A 25,863-nucleotide genomic window follows, 5' to 3' on the forward strand; every position below is an offset into this window, starting at 1 on the left:
TTTATCGATACATGCTAACGATAAGAGGTTTCAAGACCAACAAACGACCAAACACTGCAATAATTTAACTCGCCCGATACAGGTTTTCTATTATATCAAGCCAGTGTAAGTACGGACACTGAATAAGTTGGCCTTTTCAATAATAGCAGTATGTAGCAGTACACACACGCACCTGTTATTCTCGTCCTCTATAGCCGCGCTTGCTCCTCCAAGCCTATCACGAACTTTCTTCTTTCTTCTCTTCTTTCGCGGTGTCTCCCCTACTGGAATGTTGGCCTCCTGTGACCTCTTATCCTGGGAAAACCGTAGGACATCAATTGTGTGACAAGTGAAAACTGCCCAGTTTGGTCGAACCATCGCGAACTTCTCATCTACTGAGCCACATAATTAGAAGGATACAATATCATTTTAATGCAAAATTTGTCCATCATTACGTTCCATTGTAACCGTTTCAAAAAGTGAAAACCTGGAAGGAAAGCAGTGCTATTTTGAGTATTTTAGCTGTGCATTTACCCGCGGTTCGGATCATACTGTAAATTCTCATAATTACTGACCTCTGGCGCAGCTTTGTCCACGATCTGCGGTCCGGGACAGGACGGAGCCGGACCTTTACCACCGGACAGGGTCGGCTCCGGCTCCGGAGTCCGCAGGTCGGGCAGCGGCCGGCGGGCCGGACCGGCCGACGACGGGGCCTCACTGGCGGAGGAAAGAGCGATCGAAATGTCAACCGACAGCATTATTCGATACGTATCAACGACTGAACAGTGAACACAGTACGTTGCAGCCTAAACGATTAAAAATGTTTAATTTATTGTTTAGGCTGTTGTTTTCCACCGAACAAATTGCCAGGACGAAAGGGTTCCAGAAAATAAAAGGGCATATCTAGATTAACTATATTATGATAACCCTGAATGTTTCAGGGATATTAAACCGGTAAGACGCCCTTAGAACGACAAACGAGCGAGCAAGAGAATGAGCCCTGCACGTGTGCGAAATGCGGGGTACTTCCAATTGACTTGAACACTTGAACACCGGTCCCAAGCTGGGAATCAAATTTGTGCCCAACCGGCCCAGCCGTTCTCGAGATCTGGAAGTGACCCCTGCACGTGCGCACGTGCAGTAGTTCCCCAAATGTGGCACACGGAAATGGATTGCCTGGTGAGTGCCTACATACACGTCGGTCAGCCCGATCATAATTGTTACTAATTGCTACTAGTTTCAGCGCGATCAGTCCAGTACCAACTGAGTTATTGTAATTGCTACAAAACTGACACCTCTTAGTTTTGCAAGTGCCTACGTGCATTTGGGGTACTCAACAATATGCATCGGGAATAGTCCAATACTTGGTAGAAAGAATGAAGCTAACCCTATAAAAATGATCGTATTTAAATCGATTTAGTGGTTGCTGAGACATAAGCACCGCAAAAGCGTGCGACGGCCGACCGCTCATAGGCACTCATAAATTTCTCATATTCTACGAAGACGTCGCTCGCTTTGCTCGCTCGTAAGGAATTAGGCTAAACAATAATAGCAAATTCATCACGCACCTGATATTCTGGTCCTCTGTAGCACTTGGTCCTTCGAGCCTAACGCGAACTTTCTTCTTTCTCTTCTTCTTTCGCGGCGTCTCCTCTACTGGAACGTCGGCCTCTTGTGACTCCTCATTCTGGGAAAACAGTAATACACCAGCCGTGTGATAGTGACTGACCAGCTTTAGTCGGCCTGTCGTGAGCTTGTGTATTACTGGACCTATGAGACATGTGCATGGATCCGAGGAAATGGATCTGGGATCTGATCCCACGGATCCTGATCTCGGATCCAACGGGATCCTAGATCCAACGTGATCATAGATCCAGCTCTCAAATCTATTGAGAGATCCGTGCCGTGATCCAGTGCCGACTGCAGTTTCAGCGCCTAAAGCGCGATGAAGCGTTGGCAAATAACAGCTGATTATTCATCGGCTGGTCGGCAATGAGTGTATTCGACGCTAACGAATTAAAACACTCCAACCTTTCAGCGCGCGCTAGGCGCTGAGCGATTGCGCGCTGAATACGCGCCTAACCTGTGGACGGCCACCTTAACACCATTCCTTGCCCCAACGACCAACTGACCTCTGGCGCAGCTTTGCCCGCGATCTGCGGTCCGGGACAGGACGGAGCCGGACCGTCACCACCGGACAGGGTCGGCTCCGGCTCCGGAGTCCGCAGGTCGGGCAGCGGCCGGCGGGCCGGACCGGCCGACCACGGGGCCTCACTGGCGGAGGCAGGAGTGAGCAAAATGTCAAATGGACAGGGCCATGTTAAAGGTAAAAAGAAATCACTGAACACTGCGGTCTACTGAACACCACCTGAACGCATGTCTATTGCAGTCCAAATGTCAGATAATCTGGCGATTTATTGCTTGAGTTGTTGTCGTTCGCTTACTATATCTCAAATCACCAGGACTGAGGACTTTCACATCAAAAATGATAATAAAAAAGAAAATATTCAGATAAAGAATCGTGATGAACCTCAACCTTAGTGTTTCGATTCGACAACATCAGAAAAAGCTGTTCCAGATAAAAGGCGTTGCTGCAGAAATACTGAGCTCAGACAACTATTTAGGCACATCAATTTAAGCTCGACCGGTATTTTAGGTTAGCCAGTCCGTTTTAGTTTGAAATTGACTGAAATGGCTTCACCTGTCATAGCAACATTACCAGACGCACCTGTTATTCTCGTCGTCTTTGGCACTTGCTCCCTCGACCCTATGCATATTTACGTCTGGACAACGAGTTGCGGGGAAAAGTGCTGATTTTGTCGCAGTTTTAGGAGCCGGTGATTAGGCTGGATATTAAGGTTACTTTTTCGTTCCGATTCCTGTATTTCGTAGTGTTTAGCTTTTAAATATTTTAGTTCTCTCAGAAAAATATTACTTGCCTGATGGATTTGATTAAATTGTTTCATTTTTATAAGCCGAATGCTAGAGTCATAAAACCCATAAAACAATACACCAGCACTACAATTATTGTAAACAAACAAATGGAGCACCGCTTGGCTCAGTTCCAAGGCCTTTTTCAAGTTCATCTGACGTTTTCATATTCGTGTACGTCGTTTTTGTTGGAAGTTTTGGATCCCTTGTGATTGAATTATATCATGTTAAAGAAACATGTTGACTGAAAACAGTTCCAAGTATGCAGCAGGCTAAGGCTCCAGAGTCCTGAGCCCTGAGCAATATCAATTTGAATTTAGGAAATGTTGGTTGATAAACGCAAGTTGGTCTGGCTCACTTATCAGCAAGAAAAAGTAAAATTAAAAGAGCTTATTGGCCAAAAACAAGCTTGATACTATTGCAGGAGATAAATACTGAAGAGCACGCTGAGCAATATCAAGCCAGAAAATGCTGGCTGACGAACGCGTATTGATGTATTGGTGTTAATATTGAATTATAACTTACAACAGCAAGATTAATTTGTGCTAACTCACAAGTGAAAAAATCTAGAATGAATGAACTCACGCAGCTTTACTTTGCAGAATGGTAATGTCGTAATGTGCATTACTCAGTGTCTGGCAAATGAAACACGCAATCATTCCATTGCTACTGGAGGAGACAGCTTGCTGCTTGGATCACTAAATCAGCTTAATGTTTAATTTGATGTTCATCATTACTTTGCATTTCTTGAAAAAAGGATTTAAGAAGAATTGTCAATGTCACGAATACAATCCATGCAACAATGTGATTGTATGATGTGTTCAATTTCATAGTCATTAGTGATTATTGGTCCAATATACAATAGCAAAGAGCTGTCAGCGTTTCTTTCTGTGGATGGCCAGAAATGACTCAGAACTTAGAAGCATTAGTTTTCTTCACAGGGCTGGGATAAAAAGTACTGAGGGTAATCTTCCAGCAATGAGCAAGGAACATTATAGTTTATTTTGACTTGGTATGAGATATAGGCACAACTTAGTCATATAGCTAGTAGTTGTGTAGGTTAGTTGGGTGCTCTTAGATCAGGTTGTTAGTTTTTAAATTGCCTAGTGTCCATAACAATGTGACCTGAGGGCTGAGCATACCTGACTAACCTGACCTAACCTCAATCATCACACATATTTGCAACCTACCCAAGACCTGCATAGCAGTAGCACTCAGTTATAGGTAGGTACTTACTCACCCTAGCTCCATCTCACCTGCTAACCTTCAACTTGCCAACAGTTAGCTCACCTTGCCAAGCCGTATCCAACTATCCAGGGAAACAGTCAAATGAGGAACTGGCTCATTGGGTGGCTGGTGAGAGTCTGTGCGTGTCTCCTCACAGTGTCTCTCTAATGTCTCTCTTCTCTAAAGCTGCTCAGCACTACTGTATGCCATGTTAGATGCTCAGAAAAATGTGGGAAATGATAACTAGGCTACTTTAGTGCTTTGTTCATGCTCAAGACATCAACAAGTACAAATCCTGTGGGGTAAAGCTATGAGCTGGGTGAGTAATGAGTATGTTAGGTGAGTGTGTTGCTGGACTGTAATAAATATACAAACAAACACAGGGTCACAGCTATATTCAATCTCCACATAAACATACAACAAAAGCGCCCATAGCCTCACTCCGAGCACACAACAAATAGCTAAGCCTTGCAGTCACAAAAATGCTTTGATTTACAGGATAGGTATACAATATATCCTCTGTCCTTGGGGATCTTCCTGCCAAGTTGAAGTAAGATGACTGAACTTCAGGATTGATCAACCTTTTCTTCTTAGCCACAGCTTATATATGAGAAAGACTAAATGCTTGGTTGATTAACTGCCTTGAAAATTTTATGATCCATCTTCAATTCTGACATGAAGGCACAAAGAAAATAGTTCCCTCTCCTCTTGGAAAACACAAAACAAAATATGTAATATTTAATAACTTCTTAGTGGATGGACAACTGACAAGAGCAATTATCATAGCTTGAAGCTTCCCCTCAAGTTAACCTCTGGCACTAATGAACTACACTGACACCTCTGATCCAAGATAAACTTGAAGCGTGTAAATCTGTCCAGTCAATCATGCAACGGATGAACTTGAGGTCAATATGATATTTTGCGATATACAACGTTACTTTGGAACCTTTTTGCATGTTTGCTTCATATTTTGTAACAAACGCGCAAAAACTGCAATATTACAGCACTATATGCTTCTGGACAAAATGCAATGGTAGTGAAAACTTAGCGCCGATGATATTCATTCTTGGCCAAACGTAATCACAAAATGTTTTGTAGTAACTATTAAATTCCAGCTGAAAACAGTGTACGGGTTCAAAAAGAATCATTCCAATGGCGGTCCATTCTTGCGGTCCTAAAATCGCCACTATTTCCGGCCTCTCCAACGCAACTCGTTGTCCAGACGTAAATATGCCGACCCTATCACGAATTTTCTTCTTTTTCTTCTTCTTTGGTGGCGGCTCATCAACGGGAATTTCACCGTCATGCAATTTCTTGCGCTGTAAACCGGTGATATATCAACCAATATGGCATGACACACATTTGGTCAACCCATCTCAGCTTTATAAAGGACTCGGAGAGAGCGCCAGAAACATACGATGAATATGTCAGACCTCACCGCCTCTCGCGTGTACTAATTCCGGCTGATGTTACTTATAAAAAAGGATTGCAGTTGCAAGTTGCAAGCTGTCCAAAGCCTGAGCTGAGGCCAGTTTTACCAACAGAAAAATAGCAGCCCGGCGCAATTTTTCTGTCAAAAACCAGCCGACGAGTTTCACCAACCAGGCGAAAAAATATCCGCCGGCGTGAAAAAATATCAGCCAGAAAAATAGCCAGTGAGTTTCACCAACGGCAAATGCGGCATTAATGGAGTGTTATTTTGCGCCATTATTTGTAGAAAAACAGCCCAAAAAATAGACGGGCGACCCCGTCTATTTTTTTGATGTCGTGTTGGAACAATTGGCCTCATTTGTTACTAATTATCGTGATTTGCGCTTCCCAGTTGATATAATAATTTAGTATCATTCATGGCCAATTTGTAAAGCATCTGGGCTTCAAGATTAGAAGAGGAATATTGATGATATTGCGTAAAGAAAGAGCCTTTGTCACCAGGCAGGACCAAAAGAAACCAACAAGACTGGTGTTTGGTGTTGTGGTGTTAGTTTTTTCGTTTATATTATCTTTTTGCTACAAGCACCCAACAGCAAGATGATAGCACATTATTAACTAGTGGTCAGCTTACAAGTTCATTGCTCGTGCGAGTCGCACGGAAGTGGAAAATAATGATGGAAGATCATTTTCGAAAATTGAAGGTGCTTGAACAAATGCTGGAAGGAGAGGCAGAGAGGGTAGGCTCATTGGACTCAAGATTTTAAATAAATATGTCACTGTTTTCACATATTCAGCTACATTTGACAATGCAAGGTGCCAACTACTGATACCACTACCTACTACTTTTGGGTGGAACTTACTTGAGCTGTGCGGAATAGGGAAGGTGCAATTGACATGGCTAAGACCAAAATGGCAAGATTTTCAAGATCAATGACAGTAAATTTAAAAAAAGAAATTGAATAGCATGAAAGAAATGTATAAAGGCTTGTTTTTGAAGCCAAACGTGCAAAGTTTGCATGGTTGCGAACCCGAACAAACTTGCTGTCATAAGATTGTGCCACTGAGCTCAGCAAGTCATGCTGCCAATATTGAAGGAAAAGAAAATAATAGTAATGTTGTAAAATGTAAATGAATCCATAACTGTTGTGTGTGCACTGTGCTGATATTGAATGCATGTGTATCTTGCATGCATGAGTCATGCAGGGATCATGTTAAAACTGGCTGTAAGTATTGTGAGTTAGTTTTGCAAAATTGTGGAGGCACCAGGCAAATTGCGGCCGAAATGTTATTTGTTCACCTCAGCGCTGAAATTTCTGCTCACAGAGTTTTCAGATCATGCGCCGAAATGTTCATGCAGCCCATCCGTTACACTGGTCATGTTGACAGTGACAAGGATTTTTTCCCATTCTCATGTTGAAATACAATAATAATTCACGTAGCTTGATTTTAGCTTATGTTTTTCATGCCAGTTCCTAGATTAAAGCAGCCAATATTTTCTGTCATGTGAGAAATATAATAACAATATGCACAATTGCAGGCTGTGGCATGTTGTAAGGTTTTCCTTGTTTATTGCTGAGGTTTTTCCAGTCTCTGCTGCAAAAACGGTGATGAATCCACCATCGTCCGACGGTTTCGATGACGCCAATCATCGGCGAGTGTTGCTGTGATGGCCGACCTGACTGAGCGCTCAGCGGCAGCCGCCGTCGCCAATAACGACAGTGAGGACACCTCCGAGTCGGACGGAGACGCCGCCGCTGACGACTTCACCGTGCTGGACGAGGTGGAGCGCTCGAGCCGACAGACCGTGCACCGCGTGCGCTGCCCGACTGGCTGGCGCACCTGCAGCCGATTGGCGACCGGCGGCCGGCGCCGGCCAATCTGCCGGCGCTCTGCCCCGAGCTGCGCGCCCGGCTGGCCGCCGAGGGCATCGAACAGGTGTTCCTGGTGCAGGTGACCGTGCTGCCCGAGCTGCTGGCGGCCGCAGAGTCGCCACTGCCACCGGCCGACCTCTGAGTCTCGGCGCCGGCCGGCCGCTCGGTGCCCGCCGTGTTCCGCCAGTACGACGCCGACACGCCGCTCTGCGTCCAGCTGCTGGGTGGAGACACAGTGGCACGAGGGGGCGCCAACTGGTGGCGGTGGGGCCGCGCGGCCCGGCCTCCCTGGCTGATCGTGGTGAGCACTCCCGGCTGGCTGATGGATCACATAACCAGCGCCGAGGGCTTCTCGCTACCGCACCTGCGCTACCTGGTGATCGACGAAGCCGACCGGGTGATCGAGATGGCCGAGACGGGCTGGCTGAAAGCGGTGGAGCGGGTGGCGGCGGCCACGGCCCGCCGCCCTGCATCGCCGGCCGGCTGACGGCCGCCGCCGTCTGCGCGCCTCACCTGCCGCTTCAGAAGCTGCCATTCTTGGCCACCCTGTCACAGAACCCGGAGGCCGGAGAAGCTGGAGCGAATGTCGCTGTTCCAGCCGCGACTGCTGGTGGTCGGAACGGCGGCCGCCGCCGTCGCACTGCCCGGTCAGTTCGTCGGCAGGTTCACCACGCCGGCCGAGCTGAGCGAGTCGTTCAACGTGGTGGCGCCGCAGCCGCTGAAGCCGCTGCTGATGCACCATTTGTTCCGACAGCCCGACTGGCGACGCTCGCTCGTGTTGGTCAACTGGAACGAGGTGGCGCACCAGCTGGAGCTACCGCTGTCTGTGCTGGGCGCGCGCGTGACTGAGTTCTGTGGGGTAGTGCCGGCGTGCCGGCGGCGGCGCGCGCTAGCTGAGATGGCCGCGCTGGTGTGCTCGAGGCTATAGCGCGCGGTATTGACGTGGACGCCGTGGACGCGGTCGTGTCGTACGACATCCCGGCGCGGTTGAAGACGTACACTGCGTGCGTCGGACGGCGCGCATCCGCCGGGCCGGCCAGGCGGTCAAGCTAATGTTGGAGCGGCAGCGCAGCAATTTCCAGCGGCTGATGGTGCAGGCGAGCGGCCGGGTGCGGGAGACGCTGGCGCTGCTGGACGAGCTACGAGCTGCGCCAGTACGAGGCGACCTACGTCAGTGGATTTCCACACTAGCTTCTAGTGGATCGCTGTTGTTTTTTATGCTCATTGCTCATGATTTATTTACATTTTAGAAATATTGCAATGAAATAGATGTATGCCTTGTCATCAGCCTAGAAAAGTTAAAGTAAGTAAAGCGTTTTAGTTGCATAATGTATGTTTGTTCATGAACACGGATTTAACATGTCCTAACTCCCAAACATTTCGATATTAGACCAATCGAAAGGCTTAGACGATCATTTGGGGCGTAGCCAGACGGCTCGGCTGGGTGTGAAAGCCGGCGACCAAGGTGGTGACCACCCGATCATAATGCACAGCGGTCTCCGTCGGACGATTGTGTCCGCGCGCAACGAATGATCTGGGCACACGCAGAGGAGTTCGGCAGGACTCTCCACTGAGCGGTACTGGGCGCAGTCGAACGACGGTCGACGACGCTAGCGCAGGTATTGTTAATTTGTTACGACTTACGAGCCGGACCAGTGTAGCGGGCCTGGAGCAAATATTCTTTGCTGTGTGGCGTTCCTTCTGCTCGACCGGGCCCGGCAAACGGGGCCTGCATATCGGCTAAAACCACCTAGCCGGGCAGTCTGACCTCCACCTCGCCGAAGCGGAGCGAACGACGTACCCTCAGCCCTGCAATGACCGCGCTGCAGCAGTTAATCTGGGTAGGTATTTTCCTAAGGTAAGACACTCGCCTTTGCACAATGCTTTACATATATAGGCTAGGCCTTGGCGAGTTCGTTAGCCCTCTTACTCCCGCTAGAAGGTGCTAATGCAGTGCACGCGAAGCTGCCTCGTAGCACCGCAGTTCAACTTCAATCGCTCGGCAGCGGAACTGTCCGTCGTCCGTCCAGCTGCAGGTGGCGTCTCTGGGAGCAATGCTGACCGCTTATTTGCCGCTCTTTTGAAAGCTAGGAAAGAGGTGCGGCTCCCGGATCTGTCGGGAGCGGGACTCATAGGCGGCGGAACGGGTAGGGCACCGGGGCACCGTGCCCCCCTTTGATTTTGACATTTTAATATTAGCCCTATGGGCGTTGCATGGAAAGAATGGGACCAAAAGTCGGCAGTGTCCCCTTAATTGAAAGTGTTCCGCTGCCACTGGAGTGGGTCTCATCTAGTCCCCACCTCATAGCTGGAGGTCCACACATTGCGTTCTCGGTCTACACGATGATTTTCTACAAGGTGCGACTAAAAACAGACAAAAAGGTACATAACAAGTTGAAGGTATTGTAAAAATTAATATAATAGGCTGACAGGAAAAAAGATCCATCTTAAATTTGCCTTAAATGCAAGCTTCCTTACGTCACCTTTATGAATGACGTACCTACGTTTACAATTTGGTAGTTTTGTATTGATTGGCTTTTGCTGGGCACCAGAATGTTAATATAGATATGAAAGTTTATAATGCTCTACTTTGTTGTTATTACTCTTGAAAATAATGTAATAATTTACGATTATAATATTTCGAAATGTATATAGCATTTGCATTAGAAATCACGCTTCAATTTGATTGAAAACATGCTTTAAATGATTTCTTAATCTCCTTGACATATCGTAATTTGATATCGTAACAGAATATCAGCTGACTACCGGCGACAAATAATTTCCGTCCGAAGTCGGCTGGAATTTTTTGTTGGTGAAACTCGTGGCTGTGTGGCGTCTATTTTTTCGGCTGGATATTTTATTTCGGCGGCCGGCTGGTATTTTTTGGTAAAACTGGCCTCTGTTATGATTGAGGCATAATTGAGGTTTTCTGGCACTCAAAAACCAGTGCCAGGTTTTCTGGCACTGGCAATGTTTGGATGTTCAAACACAAGTGCTGAGGAGCAATGCCGCTTTAGAACCTATTGAAAACATCAAATATGAACATTGAACACGATTCGTTGAGCATCTATGAAAAGAGAAGCTGAGTGTGGATTCACCATCAGTGCATAACAGTTATCAGATTCAGTACGCTGTAACCAGAACAGACTAAGTTGACCTCCTTCAGAAACGTCTCGCCTATAATATTCCTGAGACCCTGACCCAGCCCAGGCAAAGCCGGACGGACCCACCTTCTTCCGTCCGATTTCCGGCGAGGGGGGACCGTGGCCCTCTGGTCGTCTCCCGGGGGAGAAAACCCCGTCCCCCGCCGGTCCGCCCAGAGTCATATCTGAACTGGCGCCGTTTAAAGTCGGGGAGTCCAGACATGGCTGAGGAACACATAGCAGTTCGGTGAAAAGTTAAGGAATTTGGAAGCAGATGAAGCAATGTTAAGTACGGCAAAATATGTTGGAAAGCATCAATAAACAATTTTAACTAAAAAAAGACATTGAAATATTTCCAAACTTTAACTGCCGTCCGGAGTATCAAGCTGCCATGATCGCTAGTCGGCAATCGCTACCATGACTACCTCCACGTCTGTTACCAGTTACCACCGCCAGTTCCATTCAGTCACTCCCGTTTACAACATACCTCGAGTGCCGCTCCGTCCGTGTGCTGCCCGGTACAGGTCAGCTCCGTCCCGCCGCCGACCGGCTCTGGCTCCAGGGCAGACACCGGCCGCAGCTCCGTCAGATCGGCGTCGGTCTCCGCCTCCAGGTCGATGTCGCTGAAGCCCTCCAGAGCGTGCAGGTCGGGTAGCCGCTCCAGCCTGACGAGACCGGCGTTGGGATATTCGGCCTCGGGTGCGCCGGCTTCCAGTTCACTCCGTGTCGCAGTGTCGGCGTGGAGCTCCGTATCGGACGCGGTTCGCAGCTGGTTCTGGGTGTGCAGGTCGATCTGAGTCTCCGTCTCTGGGTCAGCCCGAGTCTTAGCCTCCAGGACTGCCTCAGACTCTGTATCCGGCTGGAATGGAGTCTCTGTCTCCCGCTGGAGTGGAGTCTCTGTATCCGGCTGGAATGGAGTCTCTGTATCCGGCTGGAACTGAGTCTCTGTCTCGGGCACGGCCCCATTCTCTGCTTCAGGAGCGAGTCGAGTCTGTGACTCAGACTGAGTTTCTGTCTCGGGCTCGGGTAGAGTCTCTGTTTCAGGTGCGAGTTGAGTCTGTGACTCAGACTGAGTTTCTGTCTCGGGCTCGGGTAGAGTCTCCGTTTCAGGTGTGAGTCGAGTCCCTGACTCAGCCTGAGTCACTGTCTCGGGCACGGGGAGTTCGGCCACCGCCTCCAGCACAGACTGGTCCTCGGCAGCAGTCTCGAACACTACCTGAGAGCCATCGAGATCCCCCCGGGCCACACACTCGGCCAGTGCCTCTGCCTCAAACTCCGACAGAGTTTCCGTCTCAAACACAATCTGGCCGTCTTCGTACTCGAGCCGCGACATCCGCTCTGCCTCAAAGTCCGCGACGGCCCCCGCCTCGAACTCCGCCTGAGCCTCTGCGTCGAAGACGGGCTGGGCCTCGAAAGTCGCCGGGGTTTTCGCGATGAGCTCGGCCTCGGCGTCGGCCAGCAGTTGCCGCCAGGCGGCCGCCTCGATCTTGGCATTGGGTCCCGACTGGGTGGCAGCGTTCCCCTGGAACTCGGACTCGGCAGCCTCGATGGTGAGCTGCCTGGCACGCTCCTCGTACTTCTCCTGTTGGCCGGGAATGGGATAAGCATCAGTTGTCCACCCAGTCGGTACTCAGCCGTCACTGGCGGCAAGCTTTACGGCGTATCGCACAGAAAGAACATTGAACAGTTCACGGAATTAAGATCCAAGGCTGGCTTACATATATTAGCTGAATCGTTTAACAGAATGAAAACGATTGAATGGAAAAAAATGGAAGAGATGAAAATGCAGCTGAGCATAATGGCCACAGCCATAGTCAATGGGCCAAGGAAATGCAAATTTATAGCAGCAGCACAATTAAAAGCAAAAAGTAAAAGATCATTGTTCGGCCCAAATGTTTTGATTTTAAGCGAACAACCACGAAAAGCCTGCAGTTGCACTGGTAGGAATCGATGGAAACATGTGCCAATTTTAGGGGCTCTTAGCATGTTGGGTTAAGTGTTGCTAAAGAAAGCGACAAAAGATCAACATACCTTGTCAGCAGGGTTGAGTAGGAAGAACTTGCGTTTCAGGATGTTTCGCCAATCCCTCTCATCCAGGACGCCGAAATCTGTCGGCATCTTCTCCCGCAAGAACACGTCCCTGCCCGTGACCGGCTTGGCGTTCTTCAAGTTCACCCGGCACAGGCGGTACGTCGGCGCGCCGGGCACATCCCAGCCGGGAAAGTGCAGCATATACTCGTCCACCAGCGCCAGGTAGTGCGCTCGCAGCCGGCTGGCCCGCGAGAGGTACTCGTTCTTTTTGTCATAAAAGAGGGAATTGAACGGCCGCGCGGACTTGCGGCGCGACGACCGCTTTTGCTCCAGTCTGTAAAGTTCTGACCCTGTAGGTGGACGCGTGGGCGGCCCGAGAGTTCTCAGCAAACCCAGCTCCGGGTAGAGATGTTCCAACGTCTTCAGCGCGGTCTTGAACTGGGCGACCGCAGCGGCCGCCTTCTCCTCATAAGCCTGTCTTTTCTCTGCCGGCAGGGCCTCGTACTCCTCCCTGAGCTGGGTCAGCAGCTCTGCCGGGTGCACATCCGGGTGCTGTTTCCTCAGCTTGGGGTACTGCTTCCGGCTGAACAGCAGGAACGGGCCTCCCGGGTACTTGGGGCCGCCGTTTGTCAGCAGCTTCCGCTGCGAACGAAACAGAAGGGACTGCAAAGGTGCAGCAGCACGGCGCGATCATGCTTTAAATATAATTCCCTACAAGGAAACCTGATGCGAATAAGAGAGCAAAGTTTTGGTTCGATGGGTAGCCTCGCTAGTTCTAAATCGGTTAACTATCCACAGCAACTGAACACCATATAAAACACCGAGTTACAGCTGAAATGCCAAAAGTGCCTTATCAATACCACAAAAATATTGAAATTGGTTGCCGAACAGTGCAATGGTCCATCCACTGGAGCATAAGCGCGATGCTCACACAAATAGGTATTGAACCGAGATGAAAGGGACCCGCCCACCTTCAAAAAGTTAATGAATTGGCATAAAAGCGATGTCCCGTGGTTCAGAAAGATCAACAATGAATATCTATCAAATATCCCCGAAAAATATTTACTTGTATCCAAGGTATTATATGTACTTAAACTTTGCTTACATTTTGGGACATCCGCTGTTCCTGCGACGTCATTTGGAAGCAACAATTTGACATCCTCAAAGCGCGGCAGAGGTTGCGCGCAAAGCAGTATATACCACCACGTTTTACCGATGGTTTTTGTATAAGATTTTAAAATCGTTAGATCTGCGCCGACGTCACAAATTCTAAGGGGGCATTCAAATGCATTAGCCCCTTAAAATCTGAAAACTGCAAGTTTGAAATTAAAGGAAAAGGGCCACCTTCGTGAAATATGAAGATATCGTTGTTTTTCATTTTGTCATTATTATTTTTCATTTTCTTTTTAAAACTGGTGCCAGAAGTGCACAATTCGCGAAAAAGTATTTAAAACTATTTAACATATTGGTACTATGTTGATACTCTCTACGGCACCCAGGGGGGCGACACGGCTATTCGCGCAATGTATTCATTTATGGGCCGCGCGGGGCCTCGCGATGACGCGGCTGGAGGCAGCTGCTCAGCGCGCTAGGATACTTCTGGCGGGGCCGGGCGCTGAACGGTGTGCAATGAATGGGTTATGGTCGGGCAGACAGAGATGAGGCATTGAATTTGAATTGACATCAGCAATCGGGTGGGGAAGGAGAACGTTTCTAATCGAGCTTGGGATGGGGAAAGCCGAAAATATCCCGATCGGCTCATAGCTCCGACAGGACCGGGTGCTGTACCATGTGTAGTATATTTAGGCGGGCAGACAGAGATGAGTTATTGGATTTAAATTCACCTTACCATCGGTTTCTGGTGAGGTTTGAAGACGTATTTAGTCAAGCTCGGAGTGGGGCAAAGGCCACTGGCGGATCCAGGGGAAGGCATTTGGGGCAAATGTCTTCCCCAACAACCAGGGCAGCGCCCGAAATCGATTTTCGAGAATAAATGAAAACTTCACAACTTTTCTGAGGAAATGTTGGTTAATCACACCGCACAGCAGTGCGCAAGGAATCGAAATCCGAGTTTTTAAAATTAATTCCGAGAAACCTTTTTGGGGTAAGCCCCCGCAGTGTCCAATACCGCTTCCTGGATCCGCCAGTTGTGAATAAGTCACGGTCGATACCGAGCTTCGGCGGGACCAGGCGCTGTACACGTTGTTCTTTCAATGAAGAGGTGGACAGACACCTAGCCCCACATCCTACTGCTATGCCCGTGCTTCTGTGGGTGAAGCACTAAAGCATCACGGAATCCCAGAGGACCTGCGAGTCGACGAGGTGGCCGCTTTGGCCGCCGGGTACTGCAGCTCCCTGGAGTTGCCTGGGACCGATGGCAAAACAACAGCTCCGGCGGTGCCCCTATGGGCCGTAGTAATTAGTGAATTCCCGTAATGTAGAGATCATATCCTCAATGATCTCCATTACCATTTTATATTCCTAAACAATATGACAGACCAATTATGCTTGCCTACGTTCAGGCAGTAGGTACAGCCCTCAGCAGACTGCGTGGTAGGTATTCTTTTTTCGACAAAACCGGTAATAACTCAAAGACTATGTGATCTGTCGGTCGGAATTCATTGCAAATAGAGGCACCATGCTCCACTCCTTCGATTGGGTCTATCACTAAACAAAGTATATGCTTTGTGTGGCAACAAAATGCAACAGTTTGTTTTGGGGGCAAATATAAACTTTTGGGTTTTGTTGCCAAACTGGATGGAAAATGAATACGATGGTAATGCCCATCTAAGATGCGGAGTCTCGCGCGTCTTGCTGTTACGATTTCCGAGTGATAGATAGCATAGTATCCGCGATATTCTCGGTTTTGTCGAAGAAAGAATACCTACCACGCAGTTTGCAGAGGGCTGTACCTCTGATGGTCATACGCCCAGTACAACATGTGTTGTCTGTCAAACAACAATCGACGACGGGATCCCTTCTCATCATCTCTTAAGCCATCGGTTGTCAATTCACCCACCCCGTTTCCCTAAAAATAGACGGTCAGATTCGGCCTGGGTCCTTACGACCCCTCTAGATTCGCCAGAGACGGGATCGGATCGCCGTTATTGCACCCGTCTTAGTGTCTTAAATACTATGACAGCTTCGACCACGGACGTCGGACGGGGTGATCGTTCCACGAATGTACGCACCATCCAGGCCTAGGATGCATCGAGGTTTAAAAGGACGCAGTCTGTAGATCAATCAACAAACAATGGTGGTATGCAACCACTTTAAAATATCTCCCTGGCTCCCGCAACGTTCCAACGCCCCTCCGTTATGCATTCGCCCTGTGTGTCCGCCGAGCCGGCTTGCCTCCAATGACGTCATCGGCCGGCCGGCGGCGTTCAAGGTCAAACGGCTGGTGTCCTTACCTGGAGTTCTATAGCCTTGACGGCACCTACTGTATGATGGCATAGCGATGACGTCACACTCAAGCCAATCAGCGTTCAGAAGACAGACTCGTCGGATTGTGTCAGATAAGCTGATTGGTTAAAGCTGAGCTGATTGGAGCTGATTGGTAAAAAACCAAAGCCTCGCCGCGGGTGGCTGTAGGGGGGAGAGTGGGGTAATTTGGCCGCTTTTTTTAGAAAACGATGTAACTTAAAATTGACGACACATTTCTGCATTTTCTCAACGCTGGCAGGTGTCGCATTCGTTTTGCTTTACTGGACAGTGAACTTGAAATGATAGAGTAATTACTTATATTGAAATTGTGACGTATTACAAAGGTCTGCAAGGCGGCCAAATTGCCCCACTAGCAGGGTTATTTGGCCGGGGGTGTGGGGCAATTTGGCCGGTGTTAGTTTGCGGTCGGGATTTTCTGTTATATTGCGAGTCAGCTTCAGATTCAGCAATGACGTGTGTCCTATGACGCATTTACCACATTTTGGAGGTTGACTCATGGGGGTCACAGGGGTCAAAATAGCCAAATTAGCGGCTCTAGATGCGTAGACAGTTTTTTACGAGTAACTTTTGAAGTAATCAAGCTAGGCCAAAACTTCGAGTACCATCGTAATTCTCTCGTCATTCCGCATCGAAACATATATGTGTGGACCTCGAGAAGTCAAGGTCAAAGGTTGACCTCAGGTCAGGTTACCTCAGGTCGCTTGACCTCAAGGTCACGTGATTTCAAGGTCATCATGCATATCATTCGATGCGCCTTGGTGAGCTGAACAGAATGAGACCATTTGTACGGCTATACCATTTTTATGTAAGGATTTATTAGCAAAAAACGTTTGGTAATCTTTGATGACGTCACATGCTCTTACAGTTGACCAATCGGAAGTAAGGCATCAAAGTAGTCAAAGATGGTCATGAATTATGTCATTTATGGTACAATTGACCATGAAAACTCGGCCGTCCCAGCATAGTGACCATGAGCGCACCGGCAAAGTTGCCCCGCTATTCCCGGCCAAATTACCCCATATTGCCATTCTGAAAATTTTTGTGTATAAAGTCATCACGGCTATACGGAATTAGATGAAATTGCTCTTGGAACCGTTGAATACCCCCAAGAATGGCGCTATAATGTCTGAATTCGTTTTTAGCCCAAATACTACATGTTATACAACTTTGTAAACAGAAGTAAAAGTTACCATTTTCTAATGAAATTAACGTTTTATTAATTTTGAATAAAACTACGAGGGGCAAAGTTTTGACATTTGTCCTCCAGTTATTTCTACCCATGACAAATGAATAGAGACTAGAGTTATTTCACTCACTTTTATAAGACATCGTACAGGTGGGGGCGGCCAATTTACACCATCGGCCAAATTACCCCACTCTCCCCTACTACAGGGTAAGAACGCATTCCTGGGATAAGGACGCATTCCTCTTTTAAAATTGCCGATACCTACGAATGGAAGCCGAAATCGGCCGTAAGGAGATAGACTGGAGGGTTTTCGGACACGGTCTACAAGATGGCTATCTCAGTTACAATCCCCATGTTAAAGGTGGCCCTTTTCCTTTAAACATCTCCGAATTAAAGCAATTCTCGATGTTGTGAGTGCCCAAACCTGTAAGTGCAAGCCAGGGACCCCAATTTGGCTATCTCAATTCAAAACTAATGTTATGGTGGGTTGTGGGATGCCACTTTAACTGTTCACCAACGGACAACGCGTACATACCGCCATCCACAGCGCAAGCCACAAACTAAGCCGGGCTGACAGCGGTTGAACCCGCAGTGCCGCATCGCCGTCCGAACTCACCTTGAGCGCGCTGCGCACCCGGTGTATGTCCCAGAGAGCCGCCTGAGCGTCCGCCAGCAGCTCCCCCATCGTGCGGTGCACCCGCAGTCGGGACTGGATGGTCACCCAGCACTGGCGGCACTCCTCGGCCGAGTGGCCGTCGAAAGCCACCTGAAACGGAGGTGAAACGGAGGTGTACAGAGGCTGACAAAAGACATGTCTTCGTGCTTTATTGGTTATGTGTGATGAAAGATGACTTGGCCAGACAACATCCGTGATCTCGGGTCCTGTCCTGAGTCAAAGAAACCAGCCACCACGGTAAAAGAGGAATCACACTTGGCCCGCGCCCTGATGGGGTTCCTGGATTATATTGACATATAGGGTGATCAATAAAGAATGACATTAAGTTAGCCCCCACGGAAATCACAATATAAATTTCAATACATAAACAGCAAACCGTTAGAATAGTTCTTAGACGTTTGACATTACACAAACGAAAGTCAGTTGTGACACCTTGTTTGCCTACAGGAGGCGCTCGAAGTGCCCTCACTTCTCCACGCGGCAGAACTCGGCCATGACTTTCGCTCCGTGCACCTTCTTGCATGGAATCAGCTTCTGTTGATTTATGTTGATTCGTCGATCGATGACCAGGGACTGTATCGTTCCTGTGGGGTATTTTCTGTAGAACATACCGCTTCTCGTCTCTCCAGATCACCGTTTGAACCATTCTTTCGCTTGACTGAGCCAGAAGGTGCACGCTTCCAGCCTCGACACCAGGCTGTCGGTACTAGCAGGGAAGACGGCCGTTTGGATCAAACGGCATGGTTTTCAGTTCAGTTTATTGCGGACAAACGTCCATACATTTCAAAATCACATTCCCAGGTCTTCTGAAGCCTTGCAAACGTGGATATTGGGCTGATTTTCGAAGAATGGTTAGAATCTCTTCACTTCCTCAGGACTCAGCAGTCAGCACAGACCCAGCAGCCCTGGCCTATGCCAGTTTTTTCCTACTGGACTTCAGCTTCCGACCCCCCAGCAGCTTAACCCGCGCCGGGCCGGTGCTCCGAGCTTCCGCGCCGGGCCGGGGGGGGTGGTGGTGTCTGAACACCCCCCCCCCCCCCTCCTAACTCGGCTCCTGGGCCACATAGCGACACGCGGTAAGCGGCAATCAAAAGAACTTCCAAAATAAGGACGAAAACACTTCAATCATTTTTTGGGTCAGGTCAAAGGTCAGGTCACCAGGTCACCAAAGGTAAAATGTTGACTATTTAAACATTTTGGAAACTGCCGACAGCTATCTCGGGAACCGATAGAGCTACAGCGCCGCAGAAAAGCGCATTCGGAAGCCCTTTTACAGACCTTTGTGAGTGAGTAATGTTTTCAGATTTGACCTCAGGTCAACGGTTTAGCCTCCAGAGGGGAGGGTGCCCGGGGTTCCCGTTAGTTAGTCGTCAGCGCTTGGCTCCCACGCGAGCCGACGTCTCACCTGGTTGGGTTCCTCGTCACTACTGTAGAGTCAGTCATGGGCGAGAATAGGAGAGTGCAGGAAAGGACATAGGAACCCCTTCGAAGAGACGCGCCAGACCAAGAAGTAGGTATGGCAGTGCGTCAAGACAGTGATGATGACAGTGAAGATGTAACGCTGGCGCGTTTCATTTTCCCTCCCCAAATCAACCCGTTCCCAAATTCATCCTTCATAACAGCAGCGCGCCGGCGACCAGACACCGCTGACCCGCCGACCATCTGGCCGACACCGGACGGCAGGACAAACACGGATCCGAGACCGCGCCGCCAAATGCTATTATCCGGCGGCCCTTACAGGGCCGTCTCACCGCCGCCGACCGTGGGAAGGGTCCAGCAATGGGTCCCAACCCCGGTCAAGGGGGGCCGGGGGGACGGATGGACAAAGGCACGCAGCCTCCTACGCGCGGCGAACGGACACCGTCAGCCTGGGAAACAGGACACGACAGCGCCGCTGCGGCAGCGGGAGGCCGGGGCGCCCGGGACCAAATTGACCACCGGTATCACACTTCAAAGGCAATTTCTTCAAAACACGGCTCGAAATAGCACATTTCCAGGATGTGCCGAGACTGGCGCCGACAATCAGCATCGTGAAACTGGGACAGCCGACGGAGTAACAATATCCAAATTCCAGCATGGCACGGCACATCCGCATTCCCGGGCCCATCTTCCCACGCTGGCAAATCTGCCGGCATCGCCAGGGGCAGAAGATTCAAATTCACCTATCGGCGCCAGAATATTTGAAGGGAGGAGGAGCACCCAGAGAAGATAGCAGTCACCATGGAAACGGCACGCCGGAGGCTGCACAGCGGAAAAACGCATACGTTTCGGCCCAACATAACGTTAAATTTAATAGAAATCTCACCCTTTCGGCAACCAGACTCAGCAGAAAATACAGAAGACTGGTTAGACGGACAGAAGACCTGGAAAATTGGCCCTTACTGGGAAATTCAGAGAGCAGCAGAACTCGGAAGAAAGAGGCGGAGCGAAGACATGTAACGGAAGTTGGCACAGATTCAGCACAGATTCAGCACAGCACAGATTCGGTAGGGGGAAAAAAGGCCCCGGTAGAGGGAAACCTTTATGACCCGTTTTCCCCTAGAAATGACGTCACAAAGAGGTAAAAATGGGTATCAATCGAAAGCTCTCGTTTACCCAGACACAGTCCTGCAGGAAAATTCCACTTTTTTCCCATAGGAAAGTTTTTACGGGAAAATCAAAATTTTGGGTCAATGGGGGGTCCCCCCCGATTTCGTTCAAAATCGGCACACAGGTGCCCCACCACCAGCCGAGAAACTTTCCCCAAAACGGTCCCCGTTGCATTGACGTTTAAGGCCCTTAAAGCCCCGTAAACTCGTAAAAAATCCGTAAATTCGCCCTTGTACGGCCAAAAACGGGGCGCTAGGGTAAAAATGGGTATCAATCGAAAGCTCTCGTTTACCCAGACACAGTCCTGCAGGAAAATTCCACTTTTTCCCCATAGGAAAGTTTTTACGGGAAAATCAAAATTTCGGGTCAATGGGGGGTCCCCCCCGATTTCGTTCAAAATCGGCACACAGGTGCCCCACCACCAGCCGAGAAACTTTCCCCAAAACGGTCCCCGTTGCATTGACGTTTAAGGCCCGTAAAGCCCCCTAGACTCGTAAAATATCCGTAAAATCGCCTTTGTACGGACAAAAAAGTGGTGCTATGGTAAAAATGGGTATCAATCGAAAGCTCTCGTTTACCCAGACACAGTCCTGCAGGAAAATTCCACTTTTTTCCCATAGGAAAGTTTTTACGGGAAAATCAAAATTTTGGGTCAATGGGGGGTCCCCCCCGATTTCGTTCAAAATCGGCACACAGGTGCCCCACCACCAGCCGAGAAACTTTCCCCAAAACGGTCCCCGTTGCATTGACGTTTAAGGCCCTTAAAGCCCCGTAAACTCGTAAAAAATCCGTAAATTCGCCCTTGTACGGCCAAAAACGGGGCGCTAGGGTAAAAATGGGTATCAATCGAAAGCTCTCGTTTACCCAGACACAGTCCTGCAGGAAAATTCCACTTTTTCCCCATAGGAAAGTTTTTACGGGAAAATCAAAATTTCGGGTCAATGGGGGTTCCCCCCGATTTCGTTCAAAATCGGCACACAGGTGCCCCACCACCAGCCGAGAAACTTTCCCCAAAACGGTCCCCGTTGCATTGACGTTTAAGGCCCGTAAAGCCCCCTAGACTCGTAAAATATCCGTAAAATCGCCTTTGTACGGACAAAAAAGTGGTGCTATGGTAAAAATGGGTATCAATCGAAAGCTCTCGTTTACCCAGACACAGTCCTGCAGGAAAATTCCACTTTTTCCCCATAGGAAAGTTTTTACGGGAAAATCAAAATTTTGGGTCAATGGGGGGTCCCCCCCGATTTCGTTCAAAATCGGCACACAGGTGCCCCACCACCAGCCGAGAAACTTTCCCCAAAGCGGTCCCCGTTGCATTGACAATTAAGGCCCTTAAAGCCCCGTAAACTCGTAAAAAATCCGTAAATTCGCCCTTGTACGGCCAAAAACGGGGCGCTAGGGTAAAAATGGGTATCAATCGAAAGCTCTCGTTTACCCAGACACAGTCCTGTAGGAAAATTCCATTTTTTCCCCATAGGAAAGTTTTTACGGGAAAATCAAAATTTCGGGTCAATGGGGGGTCCCCCCCGATTTCGTTCAAAATCGGCACACAGGTGCCCCACCACCAGCCGAGAAACTTTCCCCAAAACGGTCCCCGTTGCATTGACGTTTAAGGCCCGTAAAGCCCCCTAGACTCGTAAAATATCCGTAAAATCGCCTTTGTACGGACAAAAAAGTGGAGCTATGGTAAAAATGGGTATCAATCGAAAGCTCTCGTTTACCCAGACACAGTCCTGCAGGAAAATTCCACTTTTTTTCCCATAGGAAAGTTTTTACGGGAAAATCAAAATTTTGGGTCAATGGGGGGTCCCCCCGATTTCGTTCAAAATCGGCACACAGGTGCCCCACCACCAGCCGAGAAACTTTCCCAAAAACGGTCCCCGTTGCATTGACGTTTAAGGCCCTTAAAGCCCCGTAAACTCGTAAAAAATCCGTAAATTCGCCCTTGTACGGCCAAAAACGGGGCGCTAGGGTAAAAATGGGTATCAATCGAAAGCTCTCGTTTACCCAGACACAGTCCTGCAGGAAAATTCCACTTTTTCCCCATAGGAAAGTTTTTACGGGAAAATCAAAATTTCGGGTCAATGGGGGGTCCCCCCCGATTTCGTTCAAAATCGGCACACAGGTGCCCCACCACCAGCCGAGAAACTTTCCCCAAAACGGTCCCCGTTGCATTGACGTTTAAGGCCCGTAAAGCCCCCTAGACTCGTAAAATATCCGTAAAATCGCCTTTGTACGGACAAAAAAGTGGTGCTATGGTAAAAATGGGTATCAATCGAAAGCTCTCGTTTACCCAGACACAGTCCTGCAGGAAAATTCCACTTTTTCCCCATAGGAAAGTTTTTACGGGAAAATCAAAATTTTGGGTCAATGGGGGGTCCCCCCGATTTCGTTCAAAATCGGCACACAGGTGCCCCACCACCAGCCGAGAAACTTTCCCCAAAACGGTCCCCGTTGCATTGACGTTTAAGGCCCTTAAAGCCCCGTAAACTCGTAAAAATCCGTAAATTCGCCCTTGTACGGCCAAAAACGGGGCGCTAGGGTAAAAATGAGTATCAATCGAAAGCTCTCGTTTACCCAGACACAGTCCTGCAGGAAAATTCCACTTTTTCCCCATAGGAAAGTTTTTACGGGAAAATCAAAATTTTGGGTCAATGGGGGGTCCCCCCCGGGCACCTGTGTGCCTATTTTGAACGAAATCGGGGGGACCCCCCATTGACCAAAAATTTTGATTTTCCCGTAAAAACTTTCCTATAGGGAAAAAGTGGAATTTTCCTGCAGGACTGTGTCTGGGTAAACGAGAGCTTTCGATTGATACCCATTTTTACCCTAGCGCCCCGTTTTTGGCCGTACAAGGGCGAATTTACGGATTTTTTACGAGTTTACGGGGCTTTAAGGGCCTTAAACGTCAATGCAACGGGGACCGTTTTGGGGAAAGTTTCTCGGCTGGTGGTGGGGCACCTGTGTGCCGATTTTGAACGAAATCGGGGGGGACCCCCCATTGACCCAAAATTTTGATTTTCCCGTAAAAACTTTCCTATGGGGAAAAAGTGGAATTTTCCTGCAGGACTGTGTCTGGGTAAACGAGAGCTTTCGATTGATACCCATTTTCACCATAGCACCACTTTTTTGTCCGTACAAAGGTGATTTTACGGATATTTTACGAGTCTAGGGGGCTTTACGGGCCTTAAACGTCAATGCAACGGGGACCGTTTTGGGGAAAGTTTCTCGGCTGGTGGTGGGGCACCTGTGTGCCGATTTTGAACGAAATCGGGGGGGACCCCCCATTGACCCGAAATTTTGATTTTCCCGTAAAAACTTTCCTATGGGGAAAAAGTGGAATTTTTCTGCAGGACTGTGTCTGGGTAAACGAGAGCTTTCGATTGATACCCATTTTTACCCTAGCGCCCCGTTTTTGGCCGTACAAGGGCGAATTTACGAATTTTTTACGAGTTTACGGGGCTTTAAGGGCCTTAAACGTCAATGCAACGGGGACCGTTTTGGGGAAAGTTTCTCGGCTGGTGGTGGGGCACCTGTGTGCCGATTTTGAACGAAATCGGGGGGGACCCCCCATTGACCCAAAATTTTGATTTTCCCGTAAAAACTTTCCTATGGGGAAAAAGTGGAATTTTCCTGCAGGACTGTGTCTGGGTAAACGAGAGCTTTCGATTGATACCCATTTTTACCATAGCACCACTTTTTTGTCCGTACAAAGGCGATTTTACGGATATTTTACGAGTCTAGGGGGCTTTACGGGCCTTAAACGTCAATGCAACGGGGACCGTTTTGGGGAAAGTTTCTCGGCTGGTGGTGGGGCACCTGTGTGCCGATTTTGAACGAAATCGGGGGGACCCCCCATTGACCAGAAATTTTGATTTTCCCGTAAAAACTTTCCTATGGGGAAAAAGTGAAATTTTCCTGCAGGACTGTGTCTGGGTAAACGAGAGCTTTCGATTGATACCCATTTTTACCCTAGCGCCCCGTTTTTGGCCGTACAAGGGCGAATTTACGGATTTTTTACGAGTTTACGGGGCTTTAAGGGCCTTAAACGTCAATGCAACGGGGACCGTTTTGGGGAAAGTTTCTCGGCTGGTGGTGGGGCACCAGTGTGCCGATTTTGAACGAAATCGGGGGGGACCCCCCATTGACCCGAAATTTTGATTTTCCCGCAAAAACTTTCCTATGGGGAAAAAGTGGAATTTTCCTGCAGGACTGTGTCTGGGTAAACGAGAGCTTTCGATTGATACCCATTTTTACCCTAGCGCCCCGTTTTTGGCCGTACAAGGGCGAATTTACGGATTTTTTACGAGTTTACGGGGCTTTAAGGGCCTTAAACGTCAATGCAACGGGACCGTTTTGGGGAAAGTTTCTCGGCTGGTGGTGGGGCACCTGTGTGCCGATTTTGAACGAAATCGGGGGGGACCCCCCATTGACCAAAAATTTTGATTTTCCCGTAAAAACTTTCCTATGGGAAAAAAGTGGAATTTTCCTGCAGGACTGTGTCTGGGTAAACGAGAGCTTTCGATTGATACCCATTTTTACCATAGCTCCACTTTTTTGTCCGTACAAAGGCGATTTTACGGATATTTTACGAGTCTAGGGGGCTTTACGGGCCTTAAACGTCAATGCAACGGGGACCGTTTTGGGGAAAGTTTCTCGGCTGGTGGTGGGGCACCTGTGTGCCGATTTTGAACGAAATCGGGGGGGACCCCCCATTGACCCGAAATTTTGATTTTCCCGTAAAAACTTTCCTATGGGGAAAAAGTGGAATTTTCCTGCAGGACTGTGTCTGGGTAAACGAGAGCTTTCGATTGATACTCATTTTTACCCTAGCGCCTCGTTTTTGGCCGTACAAGGGCGAATTTACGGATTTTTTACGAGTTTACGGGGCTTTAAGGGCCTTAAACGTCAATGCAACGGGGACCGTTTTGGGGAAAGTTTCTCGGCTGGTGGTGGGGCACCTGTGTGCCGATTTTGAACGAAATCGGGGGGGACCCCCCATTGACCCAAAATTTTGATTTTCCCGTAAAAACTTTCCTATGGGGAAAAAGTGGAATTTTCCTGCAGGACTGTGTCTGGGTAAACGAGAGCTTTCGATTGATACCCATTTTTACCATAGCACCACTTTTTTGTCCGTAAAAAGGCGATTTTACGGATATTTTACGAGTCTAGGGGGCTTTACGGGCCTTAAACGTCAATGCAACGGGGACCGTTTTGGGGAAAGTTTCTCGGCTGGTGGTGGGGCACCTGTGTGCCGATTTTGAACGAAATCGGGGGGGACCCCCCATTGACCCGAAATTTTGATTTTCCCGTAAAAACTTTCCTATGGGGAAAAAGTGGAATTTTCCTGCA

The 25,863-nt window shown here is 48.8% G+C and overlaps 1 protein-coding gene across 1 annotated transcript in view; it reads right to left on the reverse strand.

Annotated features, from left to right (window-relative positions):
• The window catches only part of LOC122366571 (mediator of DNA damage checkpoint protein 1-like), a 75,964-nt gene that overhangs the window by 4,791 nt on the left and 45,310 nt on the right, over positions 1-25,863 (reverse strand). Inside the window, exons 3-12 of the mRNA XM_043338969.1 lie at positions 17,863-18,012; positions 12,614-13,255; positions 11,070-12,164; positions 10,670-10,807; positions 5,376-5,456; positions 2,708-2,745; positions 2,112-2,253; positions 1,548-1,666; positions 555-696; positions 173-294 (exon numbers count right to left, since the gene is read on the reverse strand). Of these exons, the coding sequence (XP_043194904.1) occupies positions 173-294; positions 555-696; positions 1,548-1,666; positions 2,112-2,253; positions 2,708-2,745; positions 5,376-5,456; positions 10,670-10,807; positions 11,070-12,164; positions 12,614-13,255; positions 17,863-18,012 (2,669 nt within the window). The remainder of the gene's footprint in view (positions 1-172; positions 295-554; positions 697-1,547; positions 1,667-2,111; positions 2,254-2,707; positions 2,746-5,375; positions 5,457-10,669; positions 10,808-11,069; positions 12,165-12,613; positions 13,256-17,862; positions 18,013-25,863) is intronic.

Source organism: Amphibalanus amphitrite, unplaced genomic scaffold (genome assembly GCF_019059575.1).
Source record: "Amphibalanus amphitrite isolate SeventyFive unplaced genomic scaffold, NRLGWU_Aamphi_draft 000816F_arrow, whole genome shotgun sequence".
NCBI classification, from domain to species: Eukaryota; Metazoa; Arthropoda; class Thecostraca; order Balanomorpha; family Balanidae; genus Amphibalanus; species Amphibalanus amphitrite.